This window comes from Panthera tigris, chromosome F3 (assembly GCF_018350195.1).
Source record: "Panthera tigris isolate Pti1 chromosome F3, P.tigris_Pti1_mat1.1, whole genome shotgun sequence".
NCBI lineage: Eukaryota > Metazoa > Chordata > Mammalia > Carnivora > Felidae > Panthera > Panthera tigris.
The window spans coordinates 12,946,582-12,959,823 of record NC_056678.1 but is presented as its reverse complement, the minus strand read 5'-3'; the positions used below and the strand labels follow the sequence as shown (position 1 = coordinate 12,959,823).

At 34.7% G+C, this 13,242-nt stretch overlaps 1 protein-coding gene across 5 annotated transcripts in view; it reads left to right on the top strand.

The window, feature by feature from the left end:
• The window catches only part of KIFAP3 (kinesin associated protein 3), a 178,875-nt gene that overhangs the window by 39,349 nt on the left and 126,284 nt on the right, over window positions 1–13,242 (top strand). For all 5 annotated transcript variants that reach the window (XM_042975506.1, XM_042975505.1, XM_007077026.3 and 2 more), the window contains 3 exons: window positions 5,307–5,406; window positions 6,468–6,592; window positions 8,275–8,373. In XM_042975506.1, coding sequence (XP_042831440.1) covers window positions 5,307–5,406; window positions 6,468–6,592; window positions 8,275–8,373 — 324 coding nt within the window. The remainder of the gene's footprint in view (window positions 1–5,306; window positions 5,407–6,467; window positions 6,593–8,274; window positions 8,374–13,242) is intronic.

Below are 13,242 nucleotides of genomic sequence, written 5' to 3'. Positions count from 1 at the left end.
GAATGACTTAATTTCTCCTTGGTGTTTGTGTGCATAGTTTTGCTAGATGTTGAATTCTTGTTTGGCAGTCTTTTTATTTTAGCACTTTTACAATGTTATCCACTGTCTTCATGTCTCCATGGTTTCTGATACGAAATTGGATGTTAATCTCATTAAGGATCCTGTGTAACTCTTGAGCTGCCTTCTTGCTACTTGTAACATTTTCTTTGCATTTGGCTTTTGCCAGTTTGACTATGATGTATTTAGGTGTTTACATCTTTTAGCGTGTCTTCTTGGAGTTTGTGAAACTCCTTGGATCTGCAGATTAATGTTTTTCATCAAACTTTGGAAGTTTGGGGCATTATTTTGTTAAACATTCAAGTATCTCCTTTTGGGAATTCCATGTTAATATGTTTGGTGGTGTCCCATAGGTCTTTGAGGCTCTACTTGCTTTTCATTATTTTTTCTTTCAGTTCCTCAGACTGAATAATCATAATTGACCTGCCTTTTAATATGCTGATACTTTCTTTTTCTAGTTCACATCTGCTGTGAAGTCCTTCTAGTGAATTTTTCATTTCAGATATCTATTGTACTTTGTTAACTCCAGAATTTCTATTTGGTTCATACTTTGTCATTTGTATCTCCTTATTGATATCATTTGGTGAGGCAGAATTCTCGTACCTTCCCATACTTGTCTTTAAATCTTTAGATATGGTTTCCTTTAATTCACTGGATATATTTACAATAGCTTATTTAGTCATATAAGTTCAACATTTGTGCTTCCTCATGGACAATTTCTATTGAATGCTGTGTTTCCTGAATATGAGACATCACGTCCTGTTTTCTTGCATGTCTTGTAGTTTTTATTGTTACGATAATATTGTACTCTCTCCAGAGCTTGTTATTTTTGCTGTTTGTATAATGAGTTTCTTAGATGAATTCTGAAAAGTCTGTGATCTTTGTGCAGCCACTGAAGCTTCTAGCTCAGGTAGTTTAGTGGTAACTAATGATTGGATAGAGATTTTTTATTTTACTTTAATTTTTTTAATGTTTATTTTTGAGAGAGAGAGAGAGAGAGAGAGAGAGAGAAAACACAAGTGGGGGAGGGGTGGAGAGAGAGGGAGACACAAAATCTGAAGCAGGTTCCAGGCCCTGAGCTATCAGCACAGAGCCCGACCTGGGGCTCAAACCCATGGACCGTGGGATCATGTGAGCCAGAGTCAGACACTCAACCAGCTGAGCCACCCAGATGCCCAGGATAGAGATTTTTTAAAATGCCTGGCCCTAAGTGTCCCAGCTTTTGCTAAGTGACTGTGTATGTGTGTATTGGAGCATGTCTTCAGTGTTTAAGCAGGTAGTGTACAAGGCTAAGTTAGCCTTTATTTTTTATTCTTTAAATTTATTTAAGTAATCTATACACCCAAAGTGGGGCTCAAACTCATGACCCTGAGATCAAGAGTCACATACTCTACCAACTGAGTCGGCCAGGCATCCCCAAGGCCTTAGCCTTTAATTCCTGCTTGTACAATGCCTCAGGGTTGGCCAGAGATGAGAGATGAGGTCCTCCTTACGTCTTTTCCTGGTATCAACACATTCCTGCACATGTGCATGGCCTTCTAGATTCTCAGGAATATATTGGAGCTTTTCAAAGACCTTGTGAATCTCTCATTTCCCGGTTTTTCCTTTTTCAAGTTTTTTTGTCAACCTCTTGTTAACCCCAGCTGGCAAGGCTGCTGCATGCAGTTGCAATGTTGCCACCAGTGGTTTTCAACAAATGCCCTGGGTATAAGGCTGTACAAAGCAATTTCTGAGTCAAGTCAGATAAATGCAAACCCTGGAAATGCAGCAAATATCCAGATATGTCAGATAGTGACAGTTCACTGGAGTGGGGGTTTTCAGGAGTGCCAAATTGTTCTGCCCCCTCCAGTTGCTGCTCTGCTTTTGTTTTTCACAGATACTATATTTGTGATGCTGTTCATTTTCAAGGCTTCTGCAAAGTTGCACAGAGGGGATGTACTTATGGCAAGTAGAAATACCACAGAGTTTACTGGTTCTACTAAGGTTCAGCCATATTTCTTATTGTTGCAAAATGTAGTTCCAGGGTTCTAAAAAGGTTAATTCTGACCATTTTTACCAGTGTTCTCATTCACTTATGGAGGAGTGGATTTTTGGAGGTCCTTACTTTGGTTGTTTCAGAAATCCTTGCCCCTGGAATTTACTTTTCTTAAGTTTATTTATTTATTTTGAGAGAGAGATTGAAAGTGTGAGAGGAGAAGGGCAGAGAGAGAGAGAGAGAGAGAAAGAAAATCCCAAGCAGACTCCATGCTGTCAGGCTAGACAGAGCCTGATGCAGGACTTAAAATTAGGAACCATGAGATCATGCCCTGAGCTGGAGTCAAGAGTCAAATGCTTAACTGACTGAGCCATCCCAGGCGCCCCTCATTTTTGTTGTAAGTAGGAGGTAGAGATATAAATTTTTTGCATATTAATAGCCAGTCATTCCAATCTAGTTAATGAGTACCCCTTCTTTCCCCAAAGATTTTAAATGGCCTTTTCTGTTATTTGCCTTCAATTCTTTTATTCATTATATACTTGAAAGCTTATTTTGTGCCATGTCTTGTTCTGATATATTCATTGATATGTTTTAATGCTTTCTTTTCTTTTCCATTGATCTATTTGATAATTTCCATGCCAGTACCACACTGTTTGTTATGTTTTGTTTTATATTTTGACTAGAGTTTTAGAATTGGTAAGAGAAATGTTCTGATTTATTGATTCTTTAAAAATAGGTGTTGTTGGTCTTACATGTTTTCTTATATATTATTTTGAGATCACTTTACCATATGCTCTAAAAAATTATAATTAAATTTTAATTATGACTGCATTTAACTTACAGATTAATTTTGGGTTATATTTTGACCTTCATTAGACTTCATAATTTTCTTTTGGCTATTTCTTTATAACCTACGTACAATTCCTATAAGCTGTATTTTTATGGAGACATTTTTCTATTCTATACTAAAGGAGAAAATTGAAATAAAATTTGAAAAATAAATCACTAGCCCTATGCCTAAATTCATGACGTTATAGTACATCATTTTCCAAAGTACAATTAACCCCTGAACAGTGGAGGGGGTGGTGATTTAGGCATGCCAGCCCCCCCACCCCAGTCAAAAATACACATGTATTTTTTGACTCTTCAGAAACTTATCTGTGTACAGTAATAGAACAGGGCAACACCTTGTTACTTGTCCAACCCCAAGTTAACAAAGCTGAATCCTAGAGTGACACTTGTTTCTTGCTCCTGTACTCAGGAAAGTGGGAAATCTTTTTACACATGGAATCTGAGAGAAGGCGGAGCACCTTTACCTGTCTCTCTAGGTTGCGAGCTCCATCAGAACCCCTTTATGAGGTTCTAACGCAGCTTCTGCTTACAGGAGATGCTGGGAGGTGGTGAGCTGCCGTTCCCTGGAGGTATTGGTTCCCCGCTTTGGAGAGCTTTCAGCACCACGGACAGCACCATCATTGCTGTTCACTCTAAGTCTCAGGCTCCTGCTTGGTGTTCTTGTCCCTAATGTTCTGGACCTGTTACCCTGGGAGGGGGTGAGGGTGGAAGGCAGGTTGTTTTGTGATCCTTGGCCAATTCTGGCCAGTGACTGGCCATGCTCCACCACTTCAGCAAGACTCTTTCACCAGAGCTGGTTCCTTTGCACCTCCCAGTTCAAGACCTCAGTGAACCTAGCTTCCCCACAGATAGTAAATGGGGTGAGAAATGTCAGGAGCAGGCAAGAGCCCTGCTATTCCAGGCTTCTCTGCATCTTTCCTTTGCCTTCCCTTCTGAGTCACTGGGCGACTTCTACCTTATTTTTCAATCATAATATGAAATACATATTTATTGAAAAAAATCCAAATCAAATAAGTATGTTCAAGGGTCAGATGTACATTCTAAGAAATACTGTTTCCTCTGGATTATAGTGATAAAATGCCTTTAGTAATACTGAATTAAACAAAGTTACCAGATGCTTTATTAAGTAGGGCTTTGTGGAACCTTTACATGTTAATGTATATTGCCTACCCATTTACTTTGAACAAATAGTTTTGTTCAAAGCATATGGTATACCAGTGCTCTGCATTGTGAATATGAATAACATTATGAAAATATAGGATTGGAGTGCCTGGGTAGCTCAGTCGGTTAAGCATCCGACTTCAGCTCAGGTCATGATCTCATGGCTCATGAGTTCAAGCCCCGCATCAGGCTTTGTGCCCACAGCTCAGAGCCTGGAACCTGCTTTGAATTCTGTGTCTCTGTCTGTCTCTGCCCCTTCCCTGCTCATGCTCATGCTCTGTCTCTGTCTCTCTCAGAAGTAAATAAACATTTAAAAAATTAAAAAAAAATATATAGGGTGGATGTTTTTTAGTTTGAAAAATTCTTCACTAAGTAGATTAATAATACTTGTTTCATAATATGAGTGGTCAAAAAGCACAAATAAATTGAACACTTTCATTACTATAATAAATAATAATGCAGTCCATGAAGTACTGTAGATCCTGAGTATCTATTATAGAAAGTTGAATTATGATATTTATATAACAGGCAGATACTTTGTTTAATGTTTTAATATTTTAAGAATTGGTAAGCCACATAACAGTTCTAATTTGAAACTGGTCTCATTACTTTATGTTTACTTAGCATATGGTAGTTCTCAATCAATTCATTAATTTTTACCTTTCTCAAGATAAAAATCTAGTGAAGATGTTTATTCTACCCTAAAGCTACGTTTGTGGAAGATTTTTTGTTTTATTTATGTTTGTTGGCATTAATTTAACGTATTAAAATAGATTTATTTTTGTGTGTATAAACTTTATTTGGTTATTAATTTGCTTAATGAAGCTAGTGTTAACCTGGTAAACTCATTTTTTAGACGTATTCTAGTTTTTTTCCTTCTTCACAAACACATTAAATCAGATGTTAAAAAACAAACAAAATGGCATTGTAGTAGCCATATTACAAGTGGAAATGCAAATCAAGAAATAAATTGTCTTTTTATTATTTTGTCACCCATAATATACTTAATATGTTACTTTAAATCAGATTTTACTTTTCTGTTTATAGCTATAGGCTTAAAGTTATATGTTATAGGTCTTTAAGTAAAAGTTATATTTCAGTTTTAAAAACAGCTTTCTGTGTTGGAAAGAACCACCCTCCTTTTTTGACCCAGTTCTATCTGAGCTTTGTTATTTATTAATAAGTAGACATTTAAAACCAATCACCCTTTATACCACAGGCAAGGCGAATGATCATTTTTATATGTTCCTTTTTTCTTTAGAAACTGCCCTGGGTGCATTAGCAAGAGTCCTGAGAGAAGACTGGAAACAAAGTGTTGAGTTAGCTACAAACATAATTTACATCTTTTTCTGCTTTTCCAGGTAAGTATAAAAATTAGGAAATAAAAGTAGAAGTCTATCTCTGTTTCTCTGTCATTGGTTTGGATTGTAGATTACTGGTTTGCCCAGTCTTCCTGTGTATCTGCCCATTATTTGCCTCTGAACTCTTACTCTCTTTCCCATTTTCTGTCCTCTCTGTTGTTCTTTCATTCAGTCTGTCCTAACCCATGCATGTACATGTATATACTCACAAAGTAGAATAGTAAAATGGTTTAGAATGTAAGAGTATGGACTCTGGAAATGGATTTGAATCCAAGTACTGCTACCACCTCTGTGTTCTTGATTATATTACTTCTCTGTGCTTTAGTTTCCTCAGCTGTCAACTGGATAGTCATAGTAACACTGTTTGGGGATGGTTTTTAGAATAAAGCCTAACCCAGAGTAAGTGCCAGTAATGTTATTGTTATACATTATATGTACACGCATATATATAACTTATGTATCCATATATGCTATTTATACATATATACTTTAGAAAGATGTTTATTGAGATAGTGTGAAAAGTTTCTAGCCAATTTCCCAGAAAATTACTTGCATCTATTCCAGAAATGTGCCAGCATTAGCAAATAACTATTTATCGAATAAATACTTGTATGAATGAATTGTGTAGGAAACATATGTAAAAACCTGATTACTGATAACTTTGCTGGTCTATTCTCTGGTATCAATTTTATTCAGTATTAGTATTGTTACATTATTAGCTCTGTTATATGGTAGTCCGAAAGTTTATTTTGAGAGTATCTGAATAGTTAAAATGGTCGTTAATTACAAAAAAAAAAAAAAAAAAAAAAATGTGTTTTATTTCATTTCTAACTTAAAAATAATTTAATTTCAGGGAAGGGTTTTTTTAAAAATTATATTTACAGCATATATTTAAAGTAATCTCATAATTTCATGTCTTTCTAGTATACTGTGGGTGTTTTCGTTTATTGAAATAAATATATCAAATTTACATTGACATTGACAAGTGTTTACCCAAAACAAATTTCCTGATTCTACAAATTGTATTGCTTTAAATACATACTAAAATCTCTTTTTTAAAGCTTTTCTCAGTTCCATGGACTTATCACTCACTATAAAATTGGAGCTTTATGTATGAATATCATTGATCATGAGTTAAAAAGACATGAGCTTTGGCAAGAAGAACTCTCTAAAAAGAAGAAAGCTGATATCCTTTTAGAATGGCTTTTCACCCCAGTGTTGTTGCTCTGAGCTTTGGGTAGGTGGGATAGTTTTGTTTTTTCTTGCCATTCACATTATTTGGAAAAATGAAAGAGTGTTGAAGGTTAAGATGAATATTGAAACTATCAGAGTGAATATAGTTTGACATATACTTTTTAATCTCTTTAAAACTTTGGTTGATAAGCTAGAAGGAGCAGATAATAGTGGTCTAGATCATTGAACTGTGAGTCTCCAAGTGGAGACTGAGATCCTTTGGTCAGCTGAAGTGTGGCTCACTGCTGTTGTTTATGTAATTCTATGCAATAAGGGGACTTTGATTGGAATGGGTATGAATTTGGTGAACATAGTTTTAAATTCTATTTTACTAATTAAGCACAAAAAGTCTTTTAATACATGCAAATTTGAGAGGCCTGCAGAATGATGGAACCTATGAAAGGAATCTTTAAAAATGACCTATTTTAACCTATCTTTCAGCACAGGAATCTTCTAGAGCCTCCCTTACAAATCGGTTATTTAGTATCTTCAACAACGTCACTGCTTATTGATTTAGTTCATTGTGTAGTTTGACATTCTATTTATTATAGTGTTCTTTTGCTTAGTGTACTAAAATCCACTTGTCAATAACTTCTATCCCTTGAATCCAGTCTTGCATACTAAAACCATATAGAGTAAGGATGAAGTCTCTTAAACATCACTTTTCTTATATTTGAAGATATTTATCATATTGCCTCTACAGCTTAGTTTTTCCTAGATTGAAGGCCCTAGCTTATTCATATGGCTTATTCAGCAAGCCATGCTGGTAATTTTCCTTTGAACCCAATTTTTATTGGTCTCTTTTAAAAAGTAAAAGTATTATTCCTATTGTGAAGAATATCATATGTTTCTTACCTCTCCTTCATGGAATCCCCAAGACACTCTAAAAATATACTCTCTCACACACACAGGCTTTGACTTTTCCTAATTAGGATCTTTCCACGTTTAGAAATTTTCTGTTGCTCTGTACTTCTGACATCTAGATTGGTGTTGACTTAAACTGTGTGGACAGCTCAATAATCCTGGAGACTTCAGATCATTTCTGGAGTCACAAGTCTCCTGAACATGCCCAAAATTCCTTAAATAGAAGGGGTATGGAGAGAACCACTAATGGAACTTTTAGCCATCAGTAATTTGTACTTTGTGTTTGTTGGGTGACAGGAACTGATATCTTAGAATATATCGTATTCCTGTAAATATTGGATACCATTGATTGTAAGATGCACTATTATTTATGAACCACTAAGAATGGAAAAAAATGCTTCAATTAAATTGTGACATGTCATGGATTATAAGACATATCAAAATTTGGTTCGTTAACCCACTTGTTAATCTGTTGAAATTTAGGGACCTGTGCACGTACATAAGACATTTGCATAAAATTTCTGGGCATTCAAGTATTTGATGATACCCAAACATGTGTTCATCCAAGATCTCTAAGAACATCCTTGAACACTTGGTTAAGAAGTTCTAACACAATTATTGTACAGAGACAAACAGTTTCAAACTACTGGTTAGAGAAAATAACTGGCTAACACTGCACATAAAATGTAATAGTACTGTCCTTCATAATATTTTTCAGTAGATTTTCTTTGCTTCAGTGAATATGGATGATCCTTAACTTAAGTTGCTTACTTGATGAAGACCCCGAAAACCAGACCTTGAGAAAAGATTATGAAAAAACCTTTAAAAAATACCAGGGGCTTGTGGTAAAACAGGAACAGCTCTTACGAGGTATGATTTCCTAAGCAAAGAGAAACACAACAAAGTGCTGACTTGACATTAATTTTGTTCAATTTTTTTGTCACATCAGTAAAGCTAATATCATAATAATTGAAAAATCTGTACATTTTCATATGCTACAAATTCTTTTGTTTTTAGCATGGGTAATGTTTTAAGTTTCGTTCCATTATTTTTTCACCAAAAGACCCTATTCAGCTCTTAAATGTATATACACTTATAATTCATTTATTCAGAGAGGATTTGTAATCCAGTACTTGTCCTTTTCAATAAGAATCTAGTCTCTCAAACACTAATATTAACTAATATTAGTTATAATAATACTAACATCTTATTTAGTAACTTACTTTGTTGCTTTCCTAGGAAATTGATGTAAAGATTTTCAAAATATTTCTCTTGATTAATAAAAAATAGTCTCTTTCTGAGGTTTATTGAGAGGTCTAACAATTCAGTAGTCTGGATTCACAGTCATTGATAAGATACAGTGTTAAGAAGGTTAGTGAGAATGATGTGGGGCTTTTAAGTATGCATTCCACCCCTGCTTTGTAGTTGACTATTGATTTTTTTCCAGCCTTATTGAAATATAATTGACATATAACACTGTGTTAAGTTTAAGGTATACAATGTGATGATTTGGTACACACATATATTGAAAAATGTTTGCCACAATAAGGTTAGCTAACGTGTCCTTCACCTCACATAAATTATCATTTTGTTGTTGTGGTTATGATGAGAACATTTAAGATCTATTCTCATAGTAACATTCAAGTATACAATACAGTATTGTTAACTATAGACACCATGGTATACATTAGATTCCTGGAACTATTCATCTTTTGTTGACCAAGGTCTTCCCATTTCCCCCGCAACACGGCCTCTGTCAAGCTTCAATCTGTTCTCTGTTTTTATGAGTCCTGTATTTTTAGATTCTACATGTAAGTGAGAACATACAAGATTTGTCTTCTTCTGTCTGACTTCACTTAGTATAATACCCTCAGGGTCCATCTATGTTGTTGCAAATGGCAGAGTATCCTCCTTTTTTTATGGATGAATGATATTTCAGGGCGTGTGTGTGTGTGTGTGTGTGTGTGTGCGCCAGCCACATCTTCTTTATCCGTTCATCCATCAATGGACACTTCAGTTGCTTCCCTGTCTTACCTGTTGTGAAGAATGCTTCAGTGAACATGGGAATGCATATATCTCTTGATTTTACTTCCTTTGGATATATACCCAGAATGGTATTGCTGGATTATATGGTAGTTTTATTTTTATATTTTTGAGGAACCTCCATATTTTCCATAGTGGCTGCACCACTTTATAGTCCTACGAACAATGCACTAGGGTTCCCTTTTCTCCACATCCTTGCCAGCATTTATCTCTTGTCTTTTTAATAATAACCATTCTGACAAGGTATGAAGTGATCTGTCATTGTGGTATGGATTTGCATTTCCCTCATAATTAGTGATGTTGAGCACCTTTTCATTTACCTATTGGTCATTTGTATCTCTTCTTTGGAAAAATGTCTATTCAGATCTTTTGCCCATTTTTAAATTAGATTTTTTTTTTTGGCTAGTGAGTTGTATGAGTTTCTTAAACCTTTTGGATATTAACCCCTTATCAAGTAGATGATTTGCAGGTATTTTCTCCCATTCTGTAGGTTGTCTTTTCATTTTGTTGATTTTTTTTTTTTTTTTTTTTTTTTTTTTTTTTTTTGCTGGGTGGAAGGTTTTAATTTGATGTAGTCCCACTTGATAATTGCTTTTGTTTCTTGTGATTTTGGTGTCATTTCCAAAAAGTCATTGCCAAGACGGATGTCAAGGAGCTTTTTCCCTATATTTTCTTTTAGGAGTTATATAGTTTCAAGTCCTTAATCCTAATTTTATTTCAGTCCTCTTTCTTTTTTTTTCCTTTGTAGTCCAGTTAATTTTTGTGAGTGGTGTTAGGGGTACCGTTTCTTTCTTTCTTTCTTTTTTTTTTTTGTATGTGCATATTCAGTTTTCCCAGCACAATTTTATTGAAGAAACAGTCCTTTCCCCTATTGAGATTCTTGGCTCCCTTATCAAATATTAGTTGACCCTTATATGGAGATTTGTTTTGAGCTCTCTTCATTGATCTATATGTCTTTTTTTATGCAAATACCTTACTGTTTGATGGCCATTGCTTTGTAACATATTTTAAAACCAGAAAGTATGATGCCTCCAGTTTTTTTTTTTTTAATGTTTATTTTATTATTTTTGAGACAGGGAGAGACAGAGCATGAACGGGGGAGGGGCAGAGAGAGAGGGAGACACAGAATCGGAAGCAGGCTCCAGGCTCTGAGCCATCAGCCCAGAGCCCGACGCGGGGCTCGAACTCACGGACCGCGAGATCGTGACCTGAGCCGAAGTTGGACGCTTAACCGACTGAGCCACCCAGGCGCCCCCCCTTTTTTTTTTTTTTGATGCCTCCAGTTTTAAACTTTTTCAAAATTACTTTAGCTATTTTGAATCATTTTTACTTCCATACAAAGTTTTGTACTTTTTTTTCTCCATTTTTGTGAAAAATGACATTGGAATTTTGGTAGAGAGGACATGGCTCTATAGATGTCTTTGAGTAGTATGGACATTTTAATGATAGTAACTCACCTGATCCTTGAACACAGTACATCTTTACGTGTATTTGTGTCTTCGGTTTTTTTCATCAGTGTCTATTATAGTTTTCAGTGTATACATTGTTCACTTCTTTGGTTAAATTTATTCCTAAGTATTTTATTGATTTTGATGCTATTGTAAATGAGACTTTTATTTCCTTTCAGATGGTTGTTAGTGTATAGGATTTTTGTGTATTGATTTTTTTTTTTTTATCCTGAAACCTTATTGAATTCATTTATTAGCTCTAACAATTTTTTGGTATAGGCTTAAAAAGATTTTCTGTACAAGATTGTGTCTTCAGCAAACAGAGACAATTTCATGTCTTCCTTTTCAATTTGTATACCTTTTATTTCTGTTTCTTGCCTAAATGCTTTGGATAGTTTTTCCAGGACTATATTGAATAAAAGTGTCAAGATGAGCTTATTGTGAATCTTACAGTAAAAACCTTCAGAATATGATATTGTTAGTGGGATTTTCATATGTGGCCTTTGTTATATTAATTACTTTCTGTTCCTAAGAGTTTTATCATGAAAAGACGTTGAATTCTGTCATCTGCTTTTTCTGTATCTATTGAGATGACCATGTGATTTTTATCCTTTTTTGTGTTAATGCGATTGTATTTTTTGATTTGTGTATGCTGAACTATCCGTGCATATTTCCGTGGGATTTATCCCACTTAGTCATGGTATGTGACCCTTTTAATGTGCTATGCCTTCAGTTTGCTAGTATTTTATTGAGAATTTTTACATCTCTGTTCCTCAGGGATATTTGTCTATAGTTTTTTTGGTGTTTTGTTTTCCTTGTAGTGTCCTTATCTGGCTTAGATAAGGATATTTAGATACTTAGATAAGTACCCTTATCAGGGTAACTCTTCAATTTTTTGGAAGAGTTTGAGATGGATTGGCATTAATTCTTTAAATGTTTGGTAGTTGTCCATGTAGCCTTCTGGTCCTGGGCTTTTCTTTTTGCAAGGTTTTTGATTGCTGACTTAACTCATTATTGGTCTGTTCAGATTTTCTCCTTTATGATTCAGTCTTGATAGGTTGTATGTTTCTAGAAATGTATCCTTTATTCTAGGATATCCAAATGGCTTGTAATTGTTTATGTTAATCTCTTAAGATCCTCTATATTGCTATTGTATTCGTTGTAATGTCTTCACTTTCGTTTCCATCTTTATTTCAATCCTTTTTTTTCCTTTGTACGTCAATTAAAAGTTTGTCAGCTTTGTTTATCTTCTTAAAAACCCAACTCTTAGTGTTGCTGATCTTTTCTATTGTTCTTCTATTCTCCATTTCATTTATTTTTGCTCTGATCTTTGTGATTTCCCTCATCCAACTACTTTAGGCTTCTTTGTTCTTTTTCTAATTCCTTGAGGTGCAAGGTTAGGTTACTCATTTGAGATTTTTCTTCTTTTTTCTTTCTTTTTTCTTAATACACATTTCTCTTGGCACTGCTTTTGCTGCATACTTTAGGTTTTGTTATGGTATGTTTCATTTTGGTTAGTTTCAGGATATTATTTGATTTCCCTTTTGATTTCACCTTTGACCCATTGGTTATTCTAGAGTGTGTTGTTTAATTTCCACATATTTGTGAATCTTCCAGCTTTCCTTTGGTTATTGATTTCTTGTTTTAAGACATGATAGTTGAAAAAGATACTTGGTATAATAGCAACTTTGTAAAATTCGCTAAGACTGTTTTGTGACCTAACATTTGATCTATTCTAGGGACTGTTCCACGTGCACTTGAGAAGTGTTCTCTGCTGTTGTTGAATGGGATGTTCCGTTTATGTCGCTTAGGACCATTTATTCTAAAGTCTAGTTTATGTCTGCTTCCTTATTTATTTCTCTCTGAATGATATATCCATTGTTAAAAGTGTGGTATTGAAGTCCTATAATGTTATTATATAGATGTCTCTTACTCCCTTCAGATCTGTTAGTATTTGCTTAATATATTTAGGTGCATCACTACTGGGGGCATATATATTTACAATTGTTATATCCACTTCATGAATTGACCCCTTTACCATTAAAAATTACTTTCTTTGTCTCCTGTTACAGTTTTTAAGTCTGTTTTGTCTGATACAAGTATAGCTACCATTTTTTTGTTTCTATCTTTTGGTTTCCTTTTACATGGAATATCTTTTTCCATCCCTTCACTTTGAGCTTATGGTATGTGCCCTCTCATAGATCATGTTACTGATTAGCATCCTTTGATTTCTGCTTATAGAATTCCT